Genomic DNA, 25,905 nt, shown 5'->3' on the forward strand with positions numbered 1-25,905 from the left:
TGAATAAATGTAGCAAATGAATAGATGGCAAATGAGGATAAAAAAGAAAATGGACTTTAAAAATAGTTTTAGTTTATCAAATATTACTGAGGTTAGAACTATACCACCATTGCCCTGGTGCCACACGGCTGGATATATATAACACTCCCCCAGAGCTGCCTATGCACGTTAATACTTTCTGACGGTATGAAAGGCAGATATGATACTAATTCCATGAGGATGAAATAGTTCTACTGCAGTCCCCCAAGTCAATATAAATGGGAGCTATAATACACACGCTGAAACCTCAAAAGAGTAGTTTGTGGTTTATTTCAATCTATTCAATTAATGTTATCAGGTAAGGTTCACAACTGGTATACATATCTCTAATTTGTTAGCTGTGACATCTACTCAGCCATGAAAATGAATTGGAAAAGCATATTGATTCTGACCTTGATTCAGTAATGGTAGTGCCGTCAGCTGGAGTAGAGGGAGAATAGCGCCAGAATGTTTGCCACAATTTTTCTATCAGGCTAAATTGAAGATTCACAACAACGTCCAATATTGCCTAAAAAACAAAATGGTTATTGATATTACCTTACAAAATTTCTTATGGGGATGTGTGAGGAGTACATACTGTAACAAGACTTAAATGTAAAGATACTTTTGGGTTCGTAAATTAATATGGTAAAACTGGACTAAATTTTGCCAATGGAAATGGGAAAACAAAAGAGATTAGCTAGGAAAAAACCGGGGGAAATAACTCTTAAATGATTAAGCAGGGTAACTTGTATTCCTCCCAGAATGACCTCACGTCCCACCCTTACTTTTTCCTCTCTTTTCTCTCCATTTTCATGCTTGCTTCCCTAACTTTTCTTTCATTCCTTAACCCACTACTTCCCCGGTTCCCTTACTATTCTCAGATCCACAGGGACACAGAACATACATTCAATTCACATCAGTCTTTACTGGACTAGCTGTGTCCACTAGCCATAAAAAAAAAAAAGCAGAAGAGAAGGGTATGGAGGTGCTTGTGTATGGCAGATGGAGTTAGGGCTCAATCAGCTCTGGTTAGGGTTGCTGACCATGGGTTCTGGAGTGTTCCTAGCCAAGCAGAGGCTGAGGGCAGAAACTACAGAGTCAGGCTGACCTCCAGAGGGTAGTGCCTGTCTTGGCAGAAGAAAAGCACAGCAAGCACCTCTCTGTGGTCACAGAATGGCTTACATTCAATCCTCTCTCAGCATACACCCTTTAGAGGGAAGCTATAAGACTATCCCCTTTTCTAACCTCGGGGGTGGGGCCCTCACCTCCTCCTCCTTAATTTTATCTCTTAGATCTCCAGCTGCATCAAGGACATTTTTATTTTTTTGATGATGCTAAAATTTGCCACTTTCATTAACTTTTGATGATATTTAATTTCACCCTGCCATTGCAATTAGTCTGCAAATTCGCCTTCAGATAAAAAGCAGTCATAAAACCAAAACTTGTTTGTACAAAGATCACGTGATTCTGTGATTATTTTCAGTATAAAAGACAAGTCCTCAGTATAATGTGTTTGATGTCATCAGCACTGAGAATAAAAACACGTAAAACAGTCCCTTCAAGACCTGCAAAATTCATAGAAGCTAAGAGACAGCAAGGGGCAATCGAGAGAATCAATCTGAACATTTAAGGCAGAAAGAGGAAACTGTAACTTTGTAATTCTGGAGTCTGTGCTACCCGTGTAGATCTGGGCCTGTGCATGATACAGAGAATAATTGATGTTCTATACAAAAACACTCTGAGACCAATTCAAGTATTAAGCAAAATCTGTTTGGGGGCATGTTCTGGGAACTAGTAGGAAATGTTGCAAGTAGTTGGAAAATGAAAATGGAGGGAAGGGGACTAATTAATTAACACTCTCCTCACCCTTTAATATCAGCAACAATAAAAACACAAAAGCAAGCCCTGGAAGGAAAGGCATCCAGATGTCCTTGCTCCCAGGCAAAACCCAAAACCTTCTCAGGAGGCAAATTATTATAGCTGCTTTACCAAATGTAGTTTAGGCACATTCTGAGAGATGTCTATTAATGAAGCAATTAGTAATATCTGATATAATACCTTACATATTTCTAGCTATGAGATTGCTGTAAGGACACTATGTATATATTAAAAGAAAAAAATGACTGTCAGAGCATCTTGTGTAGAAAATTATATTTGTTCCTTACATAACTAGTGATACTTCCAAAATATCTTTGATAAGCCAACTGTGCAAATTCCAAATAACAGCCAAAATGGGTATATTAATCTTTCTTAAAAACATAAATTATAGGAAATATGAAATAAAATAAGGCAAGTCACAAATTCAGTGCACCTTAAATTAAGTATCTCTTCAAATGAAATAATCTCAAATAATTCTTCTGAAAAGGACATTCATATCAGCCACATTTAGTCAGTTTTACAAATGAATAAAACATTTTATCATTTGTCCACCCACTTTTAAATATGTTCAAACTAAAATGTATGCCAAATATAGTTTAAAATAATCTGTATTTCACTGGCTTAGGGCAAACAACCATTTACAGGACTGGATCCGAGACTCAGGCACCTGTCCTTGAAAAGTTTGGAAGTGTGACAGGAAAAAATAATTAGAATTCTTCCTTTTCATATATGTCTTTATGCCCCATGAGAGATGGCACGAACACTGGTAACTCCGAAATAAATGAGGATCATTCTATGAACTGCCATTTCCCATGCAGATTAATTACTATATATGTTCATATCTCTTCATATAGAGTATTCCTGACAATTAATGAAAATTTTGTAATCCAAAGAATATTTTCATCTAATTGGGGGAATTTCTCATTTAGATTAATTTTAATGTATATTCTTTAGTAATGTAAATAATCATGCTCCAAGTTATATTTTGAATAAATATGAGCAACTGAAAACAATCCAAATTATATCTGTGTAGGCGGGGTTGCTTGAAGCAAGGTTCACCTGAACACAGAGAAATGAGAAACTGATTAGAGAATCTTGACGTAAATCTTCACTGAATATACATGATATTCATGCAGAAAGAAAGAGAAATTTTTTTCTAGATAGGTAAGGATCATCCAGAAATTCTCTAATATTGGGAAAAGCAGTCAAAGAGAAACAGTAAGTGTTTTTCATCATAACAAGAAATGTTGGGAACAACAAACTGGCAGGACATGTTGAAAAACACTTCTGGCACACAGTTTGTTAATAAAGAGAGAACTTGCCCTTGGTTGTTAATAATCTAGCACCCCTGACAAGTACTCAGATTCACTCAAGCAGTTCTTATTTCTGGAGTGGGAAAAAAAATCTGTGAATGTTATGAGCTGAGACTTCTCACTGCATACTGCATTGTCAGCAGTCAGGAGGACTGCCCAAGGATTATCTTTTACTTCTAAGTAGATCATAAATAGCCCTGGAATAAAGCTACTTAAGTTCTAAACAGTTCCTCTTTCAAAAGGAGGGGTACTTTAGAAGACTCTTATTGCAATCTGTTATCTTCTTTCTACCAGGTGAGCTGCAGGTACGAGCGGGCTTGGAGAGAGTTCACCTCCTGGAGACAACGTAGCCAATTTTGATACAGGATACTCAGAAAGGGAGTAGGAGTAGGGATGGAAAACACCAAGAGAAAACTTAATTAACCATGAAAGCAAAACAAACAAAACTAGAGCCTCAATGATCCCTGGAAGGAACACCTAAAGTGCTTTATAAAACATTTCTAGAAAATAGTTTGGATAGAAATACACAGCTATCATGTAAAATTCAAAAGGTAAAAAGAGTATATTGAAAAATTAAGTCTCTTTCCCCTGACTCCCAGTCACTAAGTTTTGTTCCCAAAGGCAACCAGCATTAATATTTTGTTCTTTCTTCTGGAGAGATGTATATAACATGTTCTTTTTCACTCAAATGATAATATATTATACTTGCTGTTTTACATCTTGCTTTTTCCCTTAAAAACAAATCCTGAAGCTTGTTCCAAAAAGCACATTTAGAGTTGCCTGTTCTTTTTAATGGCTGCATAGCATTCTACTCTATAGATCATACCATATTTTATTTATTCAGTTCCCTGTTAGATATTGAAGTTATAAGCAATCTTTTTCGTTAAAAACCATAATGCAACAAGTTCCCTGTACACTTATCTCTTCCCCTACATGTAAGCATTTTTCTAGAAGGAGTACCTAGAAGTGGAATTGCTTCATCAAAGGATTCATATTAGAATAGGCTAAGAAGATGGAAAGTAAAATTTATTCTCCCCGAGACATGAAGAAAAGATAACTTATTAGTGCTCAAAGAAATATGAAGTAACTTTATCTGTCCTCTAGGAATATGTTTGATTATTTTGCTTTAGCAAGTTGCCTGGCAAAACTTAGCACGTGTCCGACTGTGTTTGAAAAGACTTACCTCACAGTGCTCTCGATAAAGACTCTGCAGTGACTTGATATCCTCAAAGGTAGTACCATCTGGCAGAGAAGAGATTTCAACTTCTCCAAACTCTGGAAGTGCTCGAGATGCATCTGTTACCATGACAACATAACAGAAAAAAAGTTATTGTGGATGGTGCCAATTACAGCTTAATGAGGGCAAATTTAAGAAGATTAAAAAGGAAAAAAATTTAAAGGTCAGTGGTCCAAAAAGCAAGGACTTTTCATATTAGTATTTTATAAACAAAACCTAGCAGCAGCAGCAGCACCAAAGAATAGAGAGGATACTTCTAAAATTCTGGAGAAACTAAATTTTCACTATGATTATATTGGAAATAACATATCTCAGTGTCTCTCAATATAGGACCCCTCTGATAAGAAAAATACCTTGAGCTGGCCAGTATCAATTTTAGTTATTTTTATCATTATATTACTTAGGTATATAAAAATAAATCTAGCTTTAAACTTATTATGCTTATACCTCTCATATAATCATAAACCAAAAGACCTACAAAATAAGTACAAAGAAACCTAAAAAAATAACATTAAACTTAACAACATTAATTTGATATGACAGATGATGCTGTTGTCCTGTAACTAAACTACCTCTTGCAACATGAATATGGTATTGACTGCTGCAGCGCAGGATCTTTTGAGTTTGATAACCCTATACCAACACGTACTTCATGATGGCTGGTTCTCCCATTATGCTTCTATATTCAAATGAGCTGTGAAACTTTCCTCTACACAGAGCATTGGGACATCATTTAGCCTTCCCTTGGTATGAAGGCGTAATTTACACAGTAAGTCTCTCTCTGTTCTTTTCTCATTGGCTCTGGACAATTAATGCAATACACTTTGGTGCCAACCTTATGATAAATTCAAATACAAATGTGGAAACTAAAATTGCAGAACGGTATTCGTTCTAGTCTTCCAGGTAATCCAGAATATGCTTTTATTTTTTTTAAGATTATAATTGAAATAAGGACACAAAATAAAAAACATAAAGATTCTTGCTGAGAGCTCAAGGGTCTACAAGAATATACTTGAGGACACTAGTTTGGGAATGCTGCCATAATGCTTTCAACTTCAGTAGCCATTCTGACCCCAGAGTACATTTCAGTTGTCTTTGTCAGAAAGTGCACATAGACACATATACACACACACAGACACATACACACACGCACTCTCTGAGAGCTTCTACTTATCTTGATCTGTTGTACCGAAACTATGCATGTTCATCTCTAGAAGAGCTGTCAATTAAAGTGCCATTTTTGCACCTTTAGCTACGACAGGAATATGCAAAATGTTCAAGTTCCACTTCCTTAACTCTTTAAATAACAAGAAACATGCATACCATCTATAAAATTACAAAAGTAGCAAATACTGTGATCAATTTAAAAGAATAAATTACTTTTTAAAAGTTTATAATAATTTTTTCTAATCTAAGACTATATGCATATGCAACTTTATACACAGGAAATAAGAATTCTTTCTGGCACTTCAAGTTACTACTGAAACTACCACACAATTTTGATCATAAATGCCCAATTAATACAAATTCTGGAAAACAATTTCATAGAAATAAGCCTTTAATTCAGATGCATTCAGAAGTTCTACATAGCTTGAGATTTTAAAAAATAAGCTCTTTTTCTATGAAAAAGTAGAAATGAACTAGAACTATCATATAATGTGCATAGTTTCAGCACACAAAAAAAATCTATGTAATTAACATCTGTAATAGACATTGTACTTGGAGAAAACACTACTGTTGTTCTCTTGTTTTCAAAATCCTGATAGCAACTAATATGCATTACACCTTAACATACCTAAAAACTGTTGATGATGTTGACTTTGGGCAATTACAGTTTGCTCAACAGATGTGCCTGTCTGTTGACCACTTCCTGTGAAACCATCTGCAACCCCATCCACTTTCTGCATAGGCTTGTACCTAAAAATATTAGATGGGAAAAAACAAATAAACCAAATTATTCCTTGCTTTTTTGTACTACACAAAACTCCCAAGGCATTCAATTTTGTTCTGTCTTCTTTAATGTCTTATGATAGTTGTAAGAGTTTCTTCCTTGACAGTCTCATAAAGTTAGGATGAAGAAATTTTTTAAATTGTAAAAAGGAAAAAGAAGGGGAGAGGCTTAGGAAGGGGACCCATTTTCGAAAATTCAGAAATTTAGCTAAGAATGAAAGTGTTATGAGGTATTTCTTTGGACAGCAGTAGCAAAGATGTCCATGGTTATAGTTTTAATACACAGTTTGAACATAACTTTTAATGGCCAATGGATCAAGGGAGAAACATGTTAAATACATTGGGATGTTAATCTGAATTAAGATCTAGGACATTGGGCCTGAGAAATGTTAATGAATGGCTTTCATTTAATTTATATCTCCAAAATATGATTCAACCTACAAACTCTACCATACTGTTTTTCATATCACCTAAAGCCTCCCATGCATATCAACACATTCATCTCCTTTGACTCCTGTCCACATCTGCAAATACAAAGACCATAAGCATCAGCTTGCAGCAAAATGCATGCAAAAATCCATCTACAAACCTAGGTTATCAAATTTAAAAAATTAAAAGAATCAAAGTCAGCTACAATTATGTATTTATATTTAGGTCCTCGTTATACAAACTCATGAACGTTCCATACTGCTAAAATAGAGAAAATATGCTTCAGCAGCACGGGCAAGAAGGGAAAGACTGCTTGGGAGAGAAATACCGCATACAAAAAATGCACAGGTAAGTCTCCTAGGATAAGCAAATACAAAGTAAGAAATAAGCAGCAACTATAATTTCTCCTTTCTCTAAGATTTCATATTTTTCTTCATTTTAGAAATTTAAAAAAACAGATAAACGCAAGAAAAAGTTAAAATCTACAATGAGCTTATTACCTAGAGATATCATCATGCACGTTATGTTGTTTGTCCTTCCATTTTTTCCCATTTCTAATTATATTTATAAACAGAACCACCTAATATTCTCACCATCCAGATACTTGACTCGTACACTGATACCATAAGTTAACTGTATCATTAATAGGAAGTTACTGTAAGTAACAATGTCCCCACTACATGAACAAGATACACTCAAAGATGCCTGCACTCTGACAACAGATAGAAAATGAACGGACCTGGTGAAACACTGCACAAACTAACGCTGAGGTTGCCTTAGGAAATGATTCAATCTTGAATGTTATTAATTATGACTTAGATAAATGAAATTTCCACGAAAAACTGCAAAGTCACTCATAATGACATTTACATGTATTTCTTATGTGATAGCATCTCACAAAGAACTATATGAAAAGCAAAAATAAAGTTAGAAGATGAACAGGGTGAAAAAAGGGTACAACACACTCATTCTTGTTATCATTTTAGTGATGACCCTGTACCACCAAAATGTTGGTCATTATTTTCTAATGATATAAAAGAACTCAAACCTATTCTTTTCATTAATGGGAAAAAAAATCTGGAAGAACTCTTCAATTGGGGCCACACCAAGAGATAACACAAGGGTTAGTATTGTGATGTGCTAGAAGTGCCATTTCTAAAAAATTGAATGTTTTCCTGATTTTTTTTTCCTCCTTAAAGAATCATCTTAGAGAGGCAAAAAAAAAAAAAAAATCTTTGTGAGGCAAGAACTTGGGGTACTTGTGTGGGGCAGCAGTTGCTAGCCAGTCTGTTCTAGAAGACCTGAATGATTTTACCTTTAGGGAATGTATTTAGGGACGCTTTTGTCCTCATTGATCCATTCCAGGTTTCATTTGATTTTAGCCTCCTTTTTTCAGCTGTGAAGTTTTATATCGCTAATAAAAGAGGCTAAAATTGTTTAACCATGTTTCTTCATTTACGTTAATGGAGTTTGGGGTTCATGGAGTTAATAAACAAAAGTGGTTAAAGGGATTTGAAATATTTACTCTGGAGAAGAGAAAAATGGAAGTATTTCCTATAGTCTTCAATTATATTAACTTTCAGTATAGGATGAGACAGTAATTATTAGACTTTGCCCAGCTATGCTTTATCCTGCACAGCATCTAATATACTACAGATGTTTAATAGGCACAAATATCAAGGACCGTAAAAGGATATGACATATATTCATCTTAGACTGACATATAGACATCTGTCTACTTGCACATAGTGCTTAGCAAGCCTGTAGTCTGCAAGCAAAATTATCCGCTTCCTTAGAAAGATGTAGACAGCAGCAGTTCCAAACGAGAAAGAGATTTTTTTAATAAGCACTCAAAGCCACAATACATTACAATTAATGTATGATTATGCTTAATAATAATGATATTGAGTGGGAAGGACTGATTAGAGGTACATTCTATTATACAGGAGATGGAAAATACATCAAGATTAGCTTGTAGAAGAAAAGGAAATAAGTTGATTAATTCTGGAGAAACTGTACAGGTCAGTACTTAAGAACAAATCTTAGGAGAGGTGAAGAAAAAAGAAAATACAGTCAGAATTGTAAAATGAGAGGTCTAATTCTAAGCTCAGAGTAAGGGTCACAAAGTGAAAGATTGAATGGATTGGGCGAAGATGCACTATGTGTATCCATTCTTGCTTGCCTGGGTTAGCAAGAATAGGACCTCTACAAGCCAGAACCTTCCATTCTATCTCTTTAGAGAAAGGTGTGAAGACAAGTTTGGGAGGGCTTTGTGACATAAAGAATGACATCAGAAAGGGCAGGGATAGGGCTCATATAAAGAACAGTATTAGTGTTGGCCTATAAGTATAAGAGAGCTTCCAGGTAGTGCTGACTTTTGCTTTTCCTGCTTTAAGTAGTGGCATATCCACAGTGTATTGCCTGGCACTGTATTGATACTTAAAAGGAATCACCAGAAATTAGAAATACTGAACTGAGGAAAGCTAGATGTTCCTTTTCCTGATGTCCTGTCTAAGGAAAACATCCTATCCCTGCCATTACCTCAGGCACACTATAAATAAGCTAAGCAAATAATTGTGGTAACTGACTCTTCTGGAAGAAACAGTTCTAGATGATATTATGTTAGGTTTTGAAACCTAATTGTATATCAGTATCTGGGTAGATTTCAAAAAAAAATTCAAATGCTTGGCTCACCCTAGATCTACCGAACAAAATCTTTGAGAATGGGGATTAGGAATTTATTATTTTAACTAGCTTCTCATGTACTTCTTAAGTAGCCTGCACAGAACTAGACCACAGGAGCTTCTTGGACCAATAATAAATTCCTTCAGCCCAATTGTAGAAATACAATTATAACATTAGAGAAAAGTCATTTTTTATAAAATAAGTCATTTTTCAATTTTTCAATAAACTACATTTGGAATGTAAATAACTATCTCTGAATGGATGGTGGATGAATGAATGAATGTATGAATGAATGCTCAAGGTACCACTTCATTTTATCACACCATCAATTGATCTTAACATATAGCAAATCTATTTAACAAATATTTATTGAGTATTTACTATGGGTAAAGTATTGTAGGGGCATGACTTTGAAAAGGCTGTGTATAAATGGAATTTTTCCAGGATGTTTTTTAATATTCCATTGACTTACATGATAATCCAACATTATCTTAGCTCTGATTGAATTTCAAGTGACTTTTTAACATTGAAACACAGCTTTCAGATTTCCTATCTCTCTCTTTTTTAACAGAAATTAATCACTATTTAAATACTAAATTGTAAAAAAAAGATATGTTTTCTACTGAAAAAAATTCTTTGTTGAATCTTTTAAAAAACTGAACTCTTTAGTATTTAAGAATTCTCTGCTTTTACTCCCATTTATTTTACAAATTCATTGTTTTAGAATAGGTTTTCTTATAGTAGATTCTTAGTGCTCTTGAGCTGTATGTGCTCTGAGAAAGACCTGTACTACATCAAATGAAGAAACAGCTCTTGGTTTCAAAATTAGTTAACAGGCAAATGATAATTTTAACAGCTTGCAACTCCCTGGGCAATCAAAGCTAAAGTTGTTAATGATTAAGAAATCAAAGAAACTCTAATACTTTAATAGCTGAGCGTATGCATGAAACCTGTCACTAACACAGAAACTTGGAAAATTATTAGGAATCTTCCCCCGTGGGGTTAGTCATAGCTGTTATTTAGAACTTGGACAGCTGTAACTCTACTGTAAAATAATATCTAATTCTGTCAATAATCTCACACATAAAGACACTGAAGGAGTCCAATGGAAGGCAAAGAATGGTATATAGTTACCATCATATTCAACTAACAGTAGCAGGTGGAAGGATTTTCAACAGACTAAATGAAACATTTGTAAAACTACCTTTGAATCAGGTGAAAAATGCACATGAAAGATGCAAAATCTGAGCTGTATAGGCATTTAGAGTCATTATTATGTTTATAAGTCTAGAAGGTACACAATCATTTGATTTGCATGATAATCGGGACAAAAGGTTAAAATTTTCTACTGGAATCTTGAGATTCTCTTTGGAAAAATTGTCCCAGAAAAGTTTTAGATGATTTGAGGTCTGAAATGAACTAAATGATATAAACATGAACAGATCAGAAGAAAATAATGTTGAGTGCCATCTTTTCAGAATAGTAATGAACTCCTTGATGTCACACTGAATACTTCTATATCTAAACAACTTCTAACATCAACCCTGCTGGTTAATGATAGTTATTACATCTCTTCAATCCTTGTTGGTGGCTCTCATAGTATTTGTCTTGTCATTAGCTCTACATCTATAATTGGGAAAGGATAGGAGGAAAAATTAAATTCAAATGGGGGTATTTGTATCAATTGCATCAGTTTTAGTAGGAAATGTGGGAGAGGTAGGAAAGGGAAGAGGCTGAAGCTGCTGGCTGAAATAAAAGTCTATGGATCATTCATTCATTTCACAAATGACAATGTGCTTACTGCTCTCCTAGGTGTTGAAAGAGGCAAATAAGATTCCCTTATCTCATGAATTTCTTCATTGAGTTCTCCTAGCGTAGGTAATTTAGGGTTAACTGTATAGAACTGATATATTCTTGCTACAAATATGTATGACACCTTTAGGATACTTCTTTTGTCTACAGCTGGTCCTTTCTGTTAAACTGATCCTACAGGAATGTTCTCACTCTTCCTTTATTTGGAGAATGACAACCTGACTCCACCTGATGTCAAGACAGCAACAAAAACGGAAAAAGGGCATCTGAAGCTCTATCTAGGAAAAAATAAATTAGCTTCTTGCATACAGTAAAATTAAATGAGCCTCAGTTTCCGTATCAGTAGATAACGATATAATTGCCAAATGAGATCTTGCACATAAAGTGCTTATTGATGAACAATTTACAAGTTCAATAAATATTCATCAGAAGGATAAGTGGGGACTGTTAGTAGTAACAAACTTTACATGAATGACTATACTTAATAATTACTGAATGTGATTATTTATGATTCTCCCATCTTCAATGGAAAATATATTTACAGCAAGGACTTGCTGCAGTGGTAGTGAACATTAAATACCTCAGTGCCAAGATTCCTTGTTTGTCTCCTAAAAGCCAAATGCAGATACATGATCATCCTCCCACTAAAGACTCCTACCCTCCTGCCACCCTCAGCTGCCTCAGAGCAATTTACCAGCCCTAGACGCTTATCTCTGTAATGACCCCAGGGAATTTATGGCCAGGAGAGGAATTGTAAACTATTAACATCAATCACAGTTGGAAACCACAGTCCTGGAGGTACAAGGAAATGGAAGCCAAACTTGCCCAATTGCCAGGCTTCATTCTTCTCCAAAACAGCCTTATTCTTAAAGAAATATTTTCTAAAGAAATATTTTCTCTAGTGCATATAGTATAATAATGATAATAATTATTATTTTATCCTATCACTTGGATATTTCCGGTTATAAAGTCCTTTATTTCCACTTGAACCTCAAAAAAATCTTTGAGGTAGTCTATTATTATTTCCATTTTGCAGATGAAGAAACTGAGGTTCAGTGAAGTTCAGTCACACACACTGAAGTGCCAAAGCAGCCTGTATTCAAATCCCTATTTTCCACCTTTAAATATAAGGTTCATTCCACTAATCTATGAAACTATATTAAGAAAGGTCTTCAAATGACAAAGGTTCTTGTCCTCACTCCTTAGGAACACGCATGCTTTCACATCTGTCTACAGCTAACTAGCCTTGCTGTCCCATCTTTCCAATGGCCTCTATTTTCCTCTCCTCAGTGCCACAAAGGTTTCTTCTTTCACAGAATCCAATTCCTATGAAAAGACCATTCACAGAGGCAGAAAGTGGCACATTTCCTCACTTATTTAGGACATACTCAAGTGTGATTTTCCCCTTAAATTTTATTACATGTGCACGTTTCTCTTTGGGTTATATTACCTCTTGAAGGACGGAATTCTTATAAGAACAAAGACAAGAGGACTGGTTTCTTGTCCTGGTTTCTATATTATCGTGGATACATTAATCTATCCTTTATGGACTTCGGTTTTCTCATCAAGAGGATGAGGTGCGCTAGGTGACCTCCCCCTTCCAGCTCTAACTTCTATGATTCTGTGAATTCTCTTTTAGTTGTGATGGACATATTCTATATGCAACCATTGATTGTTATGTATTTGTTGAAGGAATGATATATGCAGTTTAATACTTTGAGAATGGCTACTGGGATCAAACACAGCCAAGCACATGGTCAAACACACTTGGCTCTATTCCACCACTTTTGCTACTAGGATTTGGAAGAATAGCTGACATACATGTGCCAACACTCTCTGAGTGCTTCTTTTAAATATTAGAAATAAACTGCTGCAAACATTTTTACTTAGTTTGTAAAGCTGAAAATTACTCATCTCCTTTTTGCTCTATAATAACCTAATTTATTTATTGTCTAAATTAGGGTAAGCAAATTAGTCCATAAGTGAATTTCCTTGAAAACTGAAGACTACCTCATTTAAGTGCAGAAGTTATTTTCACATGAAATATTTTCAACAGAAGGTATTAAAAGAAACCAACTATTACACATTCTCCTGTTTCCTTAACCAGGGTAGTTAACCTCTTCTTGATTACCTATAATGTCATCAACATGCCAAATAGTTATTACACTGTGTTAGACTAGATTTTAGCCACTATAGTGATACTTAAAGGGCCTACTGGAATGCCTAGGTCTATGTGTCCTTCCACTGAATGTATACAGACTGCTGAGCTGAGTAACCCAAAAGTGAATCGAAGACCCTAGTCTACTTATATTTCCTCCTGCCAGCTGTTGTATCTCATGATTGCCTATGAATCAAGTGGGCTCTAATCTGCTCCTTTATTTTAGGTAAATGACTTGAGGATGGCTTCATCTTTTCAATTAAGCTAAACTAAGGGCTCTGTGACATCTGTTTTACAGTCAGAAGCTGTTTCCATTTATTTCCAGACTCATGGTTATGTTCCCATATGGTGGTGTTGCTGGGAATCTGATTTGTAGATAAGGGGAAATTTCCTCTACTACCCTATCAAAGCTTCAAATGAGACATCGTATGTAAAGGAGCTCTAAAAATTATAAAGCTATGCAAAACAATAACCATCATTAATGCTACAACTACAATGATTCCAAACTTATCAGAAAAAATGTACAAATTTTTATTTGATAAAATAATCACTGCATATAATTGAATTTTCTTACTACAGGAACAGGTGAAGCATGTACATTTATACTATGGAAGATGTGCACATATAGATGTATACAAAAAACCTTGAGGCATTTAAACAATTTGAATATTCCAAAATATTAAATACTAGTATAAAATATTTTAAACCTTTCAAATGTCACTTGTACTTTAACAGGAGAATGGCAGGCTCTTCTTATGTGAAATTTAATATATTCAGTAGAATCATTTGAGTTTTGGAATCACCTTATTTTATAAGCCATAAAACAAACAGTACAATGAGTCCCTTTTTCATCGTTTTCAACAAATACTCTTAACCCTTGAATCCAGACTCAGGAAGAGACACTTTTCCTCTCCTGTCCAAGTGTTTCCTCTAAATGCGGTAACGGGCTTCACTTAAGGCCTATCAATGTTGCCAGTGATATAATCCTTCAAAGAGACAACAGAAACCTCCCTCTGTCCTAATCCCAGTGAGGGGTTGGTGAAGTTGATAACACTAACAATTCAAGCAGTTATCCAAGACACCATTCCAAGAGCAACTGTCCATAATCCAAAATTGTACCATTAAAAAACAACAACAACAAATTAAAGGAAGTTTCAGTACTTTGGTTCTCTAACATTCTTATTTCATAAGAAAGCTAACACTATAAGAAACTAAAGTCGGTACAATTTATGAATATTACCGAGAATTTTATATCACTTTTTAAATACAACCATATTATGTCTAATTCTAAAAGCAATAATTACTATACTTATATTGCAGGGTTTTCATGGCTCATCAATCTTTATAGCCCTGAAATCTGTTTCATAAGGAGACCTTTGTAATTCCTTGGTCTTGCTTACCTAACCCAGGCTTTGTATAAAGAATGTCTCTTGAAGGTTTCCATTTCCATGAAAACTTGCTAGGATTCTTTGCAGTGAAATCACTGGACGAAGTAAGTTTCAGCTGTCTTGAGTGCAATTTACCAAGGTATTGTTCATATTTAAGTTTGAGTATATATTATTTTTGAATTAATCTTTTTTTTCTTTATTGCACCAACATTTCCAATGTGTAGTACTGCTATGCATGAGCGCAGAGACCACACCAGAAAGTAAAAGCTATGGTATTGCCACTAACAGGTGGAAACAATAATGGTCTCAGGACAACAACAGTTTATTCCAATTCACACAAACTCTGTCTCCAACTATACAAGGGACTGTTTTATGGCTTTTTTCCCCAGATCCCTTCTTAGTATATTTCACTGACTATACCTCAAAAAACAGGAATCAGCAATTTAAAAAATAAGTTTGAGAAAACATAATAATTTATATAATAGCCAATCTTGAACTGACTCTTCAGTCTTGAATACTCTCACTAGAAATTATGACTGTGTTAAAGCCACTTAACAAGTGTCTTTATTTCCAGTCTCTTCCCACTAAATATGTCTTGCCCCAAATCAAAAAGTAATCTCTCTAGAAAAAATGTGAAAGTGTCATTGTTTTGCTTGGAAGCAAGTCTTTGAAGACTTGCACAGTATCTAAGCACAAAGAACAAACTCATTAGCTTCATATACAACCAAATCCCTTCATCTATGATCCAAACTACTTTTAAAATCTCATCTCCCATTAAAGTACCCAATCTTCTTCTCAATTCTTCTCCTGCAATATCAACCTCACCAGATCAGAGTGCATTCACCAAAGACGTCATGGACCCTCTCGGTGGTGATTTTGTTTACATTCCCTCTGCCTGAATGTTCCTCTCTTTTTCTGATCCCTCTAATTCCCTACTCAAATAGCACTTTCTTTGTGAAACTTCCCAATCCTCCCTCTCCCAGACTTTGCTGAAATAGTTCAGCAAAGTACTCCAATAGTTCCTTGACCAAAGCTTTGTTTTAGCATTTCTTAGGTTGTATTACTTAAAAAAAAATTCCCATGTGCCTTCTCATCTAATTTCTTAACTCCTCAAAGGTAAGGACCGTGTCTTATCTCTGCACACAGGGCCTAGCACATGGTAGAGACTCAGTTGGTGCTTGCTGACTAAATAGATAAAGGACTACTGTGTGATATACTTTTTTCTCCAGCAGCTACTTGGAACTAAGGCTTCTGATTAAGCTAGTATGATGTGCAGGAGATCTCACCACGGTGACTCACCATCCCAGATCAATGGCTTAGGGAGACTGATCAATGGATTAGGCCAACTGCACCAGGTGCAGTCCTCCTTTCTCCTACCTAATTTTGCATGTTCAATTGAAAAGAAAAACTGTAGCTACTGTCATGGTTGAGCTATACTGGTAAAGAGGGAAAGATTTTTCACTTTACTCCAAACTGTGATATAAGTCACAGGAGACAGAAGGCCCGTGGCTATGTAGCAGCGTTATGGGCTTGTACAAATCATTTAACCTCTCTGGGATTTATCTGAAAAAACAGGGGTCTTCATGCTTTGACTGCCACAAGGCTGAGGGGCCAGACTAGACTGATGTATTTTTCAATTCTAAGATCTATGATTCTATTCATCCATCCATTCATCCATCCATCCATCCATTCATGAATGCTTAAGATCTCTTATAGCTCTAGTATCTACAATTATACATCTAGGAAAGCTGGAGTCAAAGAAAATGTAAGATGTCCCAAACATTCTGCAAGAATTTATACTGTCAAAAAGAATGACCTGCAGGATATGCAGATTAACAAGTAAGAAGCTCATGAATACTGACAAGTTTCTCCAGATGCTCCTTACAGTTTGTGTTTAGTTTCCTTATCTGAATAGTTTTGGATGTCACATTTACTTAAAGGCGACAAACACGCTGTCTGATAAGTAATTGTGAAAGATTTGGAAAATAGAATGAAATTCTAAATCATATTTGAGAACTGTCTGTAGTGAAAGTATACCAGCAATAGCGACATTCTTGCACACTTAGGTATTTGTTCTGCTTGTTCAGAAATAAGGAGATAGAACATCTAAAGAAATACATAGCTTTGACATGTCAATGATAATTCCAGAGTCTACCTTTGTTTCTGTTGCATGGGTTGTTGTCTCATAGCCATATACTGCATGTCTTCTTGCAGACGATTAAGAGGGGAATCTGGCTTGACACGAATCCCATAGTAATGGTACTTGGAGTTTCCTCTTCATAAAAGAACAATAAACAGAGACACAAAAAGTCAGTCAAGTCAATATTAATCATACAGGATGTCCATTTAATTTCATATTTGGAAAAATTAGATAAAGGCAAAATATTGATGTTATATATTTATGATTTACCTGTTCTGGACACCTGTATATTTTTATGGTGGCTACATTTGAAGAATCAAATTAAGATTCTGAATCAATCAATTCAAGGCCCTAAGAAAAATTTTTCCTTATAAACTTTTGCTTAAATATTAGTCAGAATCCATTTGCTCGATTTAAGTTACATTTTATTTTCAACTTTATATTTTAACTATAATTTAGAAGATTAGATTAACAGGATATTCATTAACAGGATAAAGGGTTGCACACTAACTAGGAATTTATTATCAAATGGTTATGCAGAACAAAGAGAAAAAAATCTTAATTCTACTGTCTTGGAGAAGTCCTGTATTTTTCTAATTCTATTACTGCAGGGATGATTAAGATAACTTCACTGATACAAGATGTTGTGAAGTCTATTATTTAATATTTTGAAACCTAAAAAAGAAGCAGGCATTTAATCTACTGATTTCAAAGCATATTTTATTAGTCTCTGTTTTTGTGGATTCATATCAGTTTTTCAAGCTGAATAAGATGTGTCACAACAGACATGGGGAAATTTCTCGGTGAAAATGGCAAATTTCCACCTAGATAAAAAATGTCACAACTTCCTCATGTTCATGAGAAAGACCATATTTGTTATTAGAAATGACAAAGTTTTACTCTGAATGAAATTTGCAAATTCTTGCAAAAATAACATTTTAAACATGTAAATTTTTGCAAAGAGAAAATAGTAGTTTTTCTCAAGTCTATATATAGCAAGACATCCGTGTTCTTTCCAACTTTTTCTTTCATTTACAAGAAGAAATGCAAGTGGAGTGTGGATTCAATATTTTATATAAAAATAAAACAGAATTTTACTTCCAAGATTGAAGAACACACGTTAGATGAATCCTATATATTTGAAAAGACATTAAAATCTATTATATAAATAATATTGCTAGTTTAAAAAACATAGGGCATTTGAATACCTACATAGTTTCAGCAAAATAAACCAGTATGAAAACTTAATGCCTTCCACTTGCAGACATTAGATCTTGCCTCCAAGATCCACTGTAGAATACAGCAAAAAACAAAAACAAAAAATACCAGAAACTGTTCCCATACAAACTGGAGAACAGGAGGGAGTAGCCAATGACAAAGATACAAAGTAAAATCACATCTCTCTTGTGAGACCCCAAAATACACGAAGTACCTAGTTTCTCTCCAGTTTCCTATAAATTGGAATCTTGGATGGGTTGGAGGAGAGGCGGTTCTTTCTATTCCACTGAAGATGGTTGGGGGAAATCAGTATGTTCCATGGTCTTTTTTGTTTAAACTTAATTTGGAGACAACAAAAGCTACCTTTTGATTTACCTTTGTTTAGAAACATGGTGATATTACTTATCTTTTACTTAGCTCCAGAAACTTGAGCAGAAGTTTGGTTCTGGTTTTAATGAATTCACCAGATAATCTTATCGATGGATAAATAACAGTTTATGGTTTACTTAAAAAAAAAAATCTCAGTTGGTTTGCCTCATGATTTATACTGCTTTTCTTTCTGTGCCCTGGGTGAGGAGTAGAATGAATGCTAACACAGTTTCCATGGTAGAAAGAACCTCTGGCACTTCACCCCTATCATTGTCAGTTTTTCTACATTAGAGTTCTGCTAGCTTCATAACACAGTATTTGTTCAAACTTTCTCCCTAGGATTTCTTTTCTCCTTATTCTTCTAGGCTTTGTTTTCCATCTCTAATTACAAGACTACATACAATTTTAAAAGGAACAGGATACACAATTGCTACATAGTGAGAGGGGGAAGTAAAGAACATCAGAAAGAAAAAGCTGCAATATTGCAATATGTACTTATATAGAGTATGGATTCTACTCATTCACAAACCCAAACAACCCCAGTTTTGTCCGTTTCTATTTTAAAGATGTGTTTCAAGGTTTGAATGGAGCCTCAAAATAGGATCCATTGAAATCTCTTTCAGTAACAAAACGGGCACAACAATACAGCTATTACAATGCTGAATAAAGTCCAGAGATTCAAAATATTGGCACAGTATGCATAACTACTGAGCCATCAGCTAGGATATAGTAGGTTAGGTCCCCAAATAATGATTTTCCTGGTTCTAGGGAAAAAAATACTAGCGAAACAAGGTTTTTTCAAGGAACTGGAAGCTAGTTCCTTTACTCCAAATAAACAATCATATTCTTCAGTTTAAAATATACTATCCTTTCAAGTACAGATAGAAGAAAATACATTTATGAGAGAACCGAACCTCCAGCAATCTGAAAGCTGTACAATCACTTAATATTCACACTTTGACTACATATAGACCTTGTAAATATCATAAAATGGCCACACTCCTTTCTTTTTGTATAAATTTATAGTGAAGTCAATTACTGAGGCTGTTTATTTTATTAAGAATATTTAAAAAGCTTTACTAGAATACTATGAGGCTGTGACTTATAACTCATTAAAGGTATATCATCTGTCATATACAGTATAGGATCTTTATTTTTATACTTCTAAATATGGATTTTATAAGATTTAGGAAATCAAAAACATCCATATCATTCTGCTCAGCTATTCAAAATATTTGTTATGATAACTTGTAAAAATTATAGCAAGGCAAAAATGAAGCTCTATAGTTCTAAGTATTATTTTCAGCATGTTTTGATTAGTAAAAACACTCATATCTATTTACAAAGGAAGGAAACAGAGAAAGTAAGTCTTCTTCACATTACTAGTTTCTCTGCAATGGAACTATACTATATTTTTACTTCCATAGATGCATGGCTTCACAATCAAGAGTTTTAAAAAGGCCAATAAGAAGTTAAAAAGGACCAGGTCATTAACTGAGAGCTTCAAACACCTCAAATCTGCAAGTTCACTAAATTATTTTTAATTGGTCTCCAGAAATGAAATGAAAAACTCAGCTTTAATTTTTACTCTATTCAAATAGAGGAGTTTTTTATAAAGACATTTCAATGTAATTTTGCAAGTCAAGAGATACACAGTTTTCCACTTAACTTTGTCACTTTACTCATCATCTTTAGTACAGTTATTCTTCAAAAGAGAAGATAGTGATATATACTAATTTTTAAAGTATCATATATAAATCTTCCATTAATAGCTTGGTCTGCTCATTTCTATGTGATTTGAGAATCAGTTTTTCTCAAAGCTTTGTTTACTCTGTTGATGTTTAGTAGGACAATGCATCATACTGGAATGGCAGTTTTCAGTGAATAATGGCCTTTCCTTTTCCTGGGGGATTTTATAAACTGAGCTTTCTTTAGTTTTTCTTTATATGTTATCTGTAATCAAGTACTTTTGCCCAAACAATATACTGAACTATATTGTTTAAAGCTATAGTTTAAAAAAGAGAGATTAGTTTATGATATTATTTTTAGTACTAACCTGGTTCCCAATCTCCTGGTTCGTAGCCCCATAAAAATTGACCTTATAAGTTTTCCAAAAGAAGCAGCATTGACTGGGTCCAGTTTGTGTTCCTGACAGTGTCGTAGGTAGTGGTTGTAAAGAGTGCTTCTGGGAAGGCTCACTCCTTCTGCTGTCTCGTAATTGTCCAATAGCCACTGGAGCTAGTATAAACAAGACAGGGTAAACACAGAGAAACCAAATCATTCACCAAAATGTCTCTAAGACACTGCAACTGTAATACACAGAAACACTCAGAAGATCTTCCTCAAGCCATGTAATAGGTAAACTGTTGTAATTCAGAGGACTGTGTAATCTGACTTTGAAAACTCTCAGAAGTGTAAATAGCTGACCGTCATTTATTGACCACAGACCATGTCCATTCCTTCAAACATTCAAGCACATATAAAGACATACTAATTTTCCTTGTATTGATTGCTATTTTGGAGACAAATACCTTTTCAAGGAACTCAAATAATACCATTAACTGGTTATAAATATAATTTATAATTGTACAGAAAAAAAACATGTTACCAAGCCTGGCAGCATGGCACATAATATGTCGTTAGTGTTGGTTTGTTACAACACATGAACAGCAGGCTGCCTTGTATAATTATTTACACTAAGGTTCTATTCATTTTTATAGAATTCTAATTTATTTATCCAATTTACTTATACAAGATAATACAATAATGGTATTATCCACTGGGACAAATTCTACAAGCAGTAAGGAAAAATTTCAGTCTTTTTTTCCCCAGAAAGAAAAAACTCCCTAGAGACTGGTTTAAAAAAATATGTGTAATGAAAAGGAATAATTTACTACAATCATTTGAGTTTTTCTACCTCAAAGCTATGTTTTTTCATAATTTTGGAAGACATACTACAATGGTAGTTGGTAAAGCAATGTTTTCTCAATCTATAGTTCACATTTTAAAGTTTTATGTTGTCCCGTCTGAATTTTTAAAAAATAATCTGTAAAGTACATAATGTGCAGGAAATTTTTAGAAAAATCTAATTTATGTATATAGTACTGAGTTTCAACATTAGAAAAATCGAATTATCAATCTGTTCATTATTTATTTATAACAGGAGAACTGAAATAGGTTTAAATGACTTTCTTAAGGCCATACATACACCATCTCAGTGCTTGATCTGGTTTCCAACACACTTTCCTGATTATTTGCATACCAGTTATTATTTCTACAAAAGCAGCATATATGTCACATTACTTGTCTCAACCAAATTTCCATGCCATATATAGAAGGTGTGATAAAAAGGTGATATTCTACATGCAATTCAAGTTAAATGTAAGTTATGGAAGGAAAAGAATTCCTTTACTGAGCATCAACTATCAGTCAGGCAATGTGCTAGGCTCCTATGGATGTAAAAATGAATGTGACCTCACTCCTGTCCTCCAGGAATTTACAGTCACATACTAAAAATGATAATAAGAACACTCAAACTAAAGCATTTCTCCATTTTGCTTACGTATTTTAAGATTTGTGATCAAGCTTAGAACCTACACTTTCAGACTCTTAATAAGAAAATCCATTAAAAATATTGTCAGAATTATTTTCTTTAACCGTGACAGCTGAATTTTCCAGAACAATTTTAATTTCAAATATTCCTACATGATATTTATGTAATCAAACATGTCATTAACCTATACTTGATGTTGGCTTAGAAAATATGGCCACCAAGCCTATAAGACAGAGCAGAGTAGTTTTAAAAATAAAAATAAAATTAACGTTCTGGTCAGGAAGCCTTTAGGTTCTCTATGAACCACATACACATATGAATACATTTAAATATACCTATTGCCTCTGAACATATACAACGCTCCCCTATGAAATTTTTAAAAGATTACACAAAATAAACATTCATTTTTATAATGACCAAAAAATTTACAGGTCAAAAAAAATTCTTTTCATATGAATCATCTGTAACCTTACTGTCAGTAAACAAGTTTTCCAGAGGCATTCACACATGATTTCTGAGTACTCTACATGACACATAGAATAAGTTCACATATACATATTCATTTAGTGTAAACAGAGGTGGTAAACTGATGGGAAAATCCAGTTATAAAGGCTCAGACTAGTATTCTGCCTACAACAGTGGGTCAGTATGTCTCTAGTGTTCCTTTTGAAATTTTAAGACTTTGTTGATTATGAAACAACTGACAGAGACGACACATAAAATGTGGCAAAGCAAACCTGCCTCACATATTTCATCCACGTGCCTCAGTAAGATGACTGGGATCTGAAAGCATTGTTTCCTCATTTGAATGGTGTTAGGGCAGCTCTAGTGAACCATACTGCACACAAATGATGGCTCTTGTTTTGTGTACATATACTAGATAGAGCCTTCCATTGGCATTCTAAATATATAAAGAATATAGAAATAAAGAATATTGAAATACAGAATATAGAAAGGAATATTCTATGAGGAATTTAATCCCTTGAGATCAAGGAATATTTTTTAAAAACACCATAAAATGGGCAAGCATATAAAAACTATAAGTATTTTTTGAAAAACAGTAATATTTGGCAACTGAACTAATGAAGTGCCCACATCTACAAGCATTGAACAATGCCAGTAAGTTAAAAATGTCACAGATATGTTTGTATGTATGTCTATGTATCCTCAAATAATAAGGCATATTGTCAAAGCCAAAATGGTATATTTCTTAACAAAAAATAAAAATCAATAAAAAATCAAATATTTCTTCCTTTGCTAATGAACAGAACATATATCTATATATGAAACGTTAAAGGGCTTTTTTTTTCAGAAATGGAAAAATAATCAATTTCATAATGTGAACTTTATAACCAAAAGTATACAAATAATAAAATAGATCTGATGTAGAATACTTTTAATAAGATATAAATCAAATGAAAATAATTTGTTTAATTAATCAGATACAACTTAAAAATTTCTGTAAACTGCCTTAACTGTTTACCTTGCAATATTTAATTACTTAAAAGTAAACACAAATATCTAAAAATGAGAGTTTATTAATATCTCATGATCCAGGGCTTCCCTGGTGGCGCAATGGTTGAGAGTCCGTCCTCCTGCCAATACAGGGGAAACGGGTTCGTGCCCCGGTCCGGGAAGATCCCACATGCCGTGGAGCGGCTGGGCCCGTGAGCCATGGCCGCCGAGCCTACACGTCCGGAGCCTCTGCTCCGCAGCGGGAGAGGCCACAACAGTGAGAGGCCCGCGTACCGCAAAAAAATAATAATAATAAAATAAAATAAATAAAAATAATAAAAATAAAATACTCATAAGCCTGAATAATATTACTCAAGCCCCTAGTGAATAACCTGGAGAAAACGAAGCTTTTAATGGATTGGCCACATGGTCCTCTGAAGTGGCTAAGCAAGTCACAGAATCTGGACTGGCTCTTTTGCAAACTGATTGTTCTTCTTACATAATTTTACATTGTTAAAGGTTTTTCTTCATTTCTAATCCAGTTTTTAAAAATCTGAGTTTATCTGTAATATGTATTTGTGTGTCTGTGTGTGTACACACACACGTGTATACATATTTACATACATATGTATATTTTATATATATATATATATATATATATATATATATATATATAAAATCATTAGTTGGTTTGAAAAATTCCACAAGAGTGGGTATGCAGGTATTCTAGTGACTATCACTTTTACAGTAGCAAAGCTACACTTTGTTCCCTGCCCTTTGCTTGCAGGAGGAGGAGCTCTTATTCCTTCCCAGAAGCCTGGAGATCACTTGGGAAGGGCAGGAGGTCAAGCGGAGGTAAAAGCCCTGAAGGATGGAGGTGGCTCTGCTGCAGCCATGACTGCTCCAACTAGGAAGCCTGCCAACAACTGCACACCCAGGAGTAGTGCTCCCACAAATTGACTGTGTAAGTGGAAACTGGTTTAGGAGCTACCAGATAAGATTTTGAGATTTAGCTGGGGATTAATCTGCATTCTACATGCCAGTATTTAACCTTCGAGTTTTGACACGGTGATAAAGTTCTGTCAGATCTTTGAGTCTAAAACATAGTATAAGAAAGGATTAATTTTTATTATAAGAGAAACTTGGCAGTTAAGTGTAACCTGAAGGTATACACTCCACGTGCTGCCCCAGGGAAGTTCATGCCTATTAGAAGATATATTGTTTCCTTGGATTTCCTCTTTTATAAAATGTATTTGGACACTAATTCAATACCCTTAACATTTAGTAATTTAGAAATAACTATTGCTATTTCTTTTACTCTTTTATAAGATGTCTTATAAAATATTTGTTTATATTTATGATTTTAAAAGCCCATGAAATACTATAGGAACTTTTAACCTTTATATTTAAAACCTGTTTATTCTACTAATGAACTAATGTAAATTCACGTAAGGGTAGAAACCAAGATAATTGCATCTTTCAACCTTTGCATTTAATCTATATTAATCAGGGTAGATTAAGGAAGATGAACAGTTCCTATTTGTCCCAAAGGGAAATACTGATTGACAAATTAAAAAAATATACATTATTGCATTCCCCAATTAACATCTAAATGTAACATTGGCATTTTCCCCCAGATGGATTATTATCCATTAGGATTCATTTTAAGTTCAGTTCACTGATGATGTGCATTTTGACAGGTCTTATTTCCATCATAACTTATATTTACAGCACAGCCAAGTCAAGAGAAAGTAAGCATAAAACAAGGTTTTGCTTTGAGCTGAATATATTTCAGTAGCTAAAACCAGCAAAAATCATTATTTACTAGATAGTAAAAGGTATATAAAATAAATGCCTAAAGCTTTTTATATACTTTAAATGGAATTTTAAAAATGCACAAGCTGAAAAACATTACGTGAAATTTGGGAACAATTAATTTAAGAATGTTTCTGTATTTAAATTTATAATCTAAAATATCCCAAATTTGATACAATATAACCATTAAATGCCAATTTATATTATTTACAACTGAGAAGAAGTATAAAATAAACTTAAGTCTGCAATGAAGAAAATTAAGATATTCTAATTTGATTTAGGCAGACTACACATCATTTACCCATAACATCTTCACATGCCAAAAAATTTAGAAATAAAAATATTTAAATAAAAAAAACTAAAGGTTGTACACGGGGAAATGATAGCTCGGCCATACATTCTTTCACTCAAATGGTGTGCAGGGAGACCATTGTCTTATCAACAATGCTCACACATACACCTAATTGAAGCATACTTGGTAACA

General features: G+C 34.2%; 1 protein-coding gene across 3 annotated transcripts in view; it reads right to left on the reverse strand.

Moving 5' to 3' along the window:
• Positions 1-25,905, reverse strand: part of RFX3 (regulatory factor X3) — a gene marked incomplete at its 3' end in the record, with an annotated part of 230,370 nt that overhangs the window by 46,476 nt on the left and 157,989 nt on the right. For all 3 annotated transcript variants that reach the window (XM_082657253.1, XM_082657254.1, XM_082657252.1), the window contains 5 exons: positions 20,655-20,836; positions 17,027-17,146; positions 6,245-6,366; positions 4,396-4,508; positions 432-547 (listed from right to left, as the gene is read on the reverse strand). In XM_082657253.1, coding sequence (XP_082513379.1) covers positions 432-547; positions 4,396-4,508; positions 6,245-6,366; positions 17,027-17,146; positions 20,655-20,836 — 653 coding nt within the window. The remainder of the gene's footprint in view (positions 1-431; positions 548-4,395; positions 4,509-6,244; positions 6,367-17,026; positions 17,147-20,654; positions 20,837-25,905) is intronic.

The sequence above is a fragment of the Grampus griseus genome, assembly GCF_964374135.1.
Source record: "Grampus griseus genome assembly, chromosome: 6".
In the NCBI taxonomy this organism is placed as follows: Eukaryota; Metazoa; Chordata; class Mammalia; order Artiodactyla; family Delphinidae; genus Grampus; species Grampus griseus.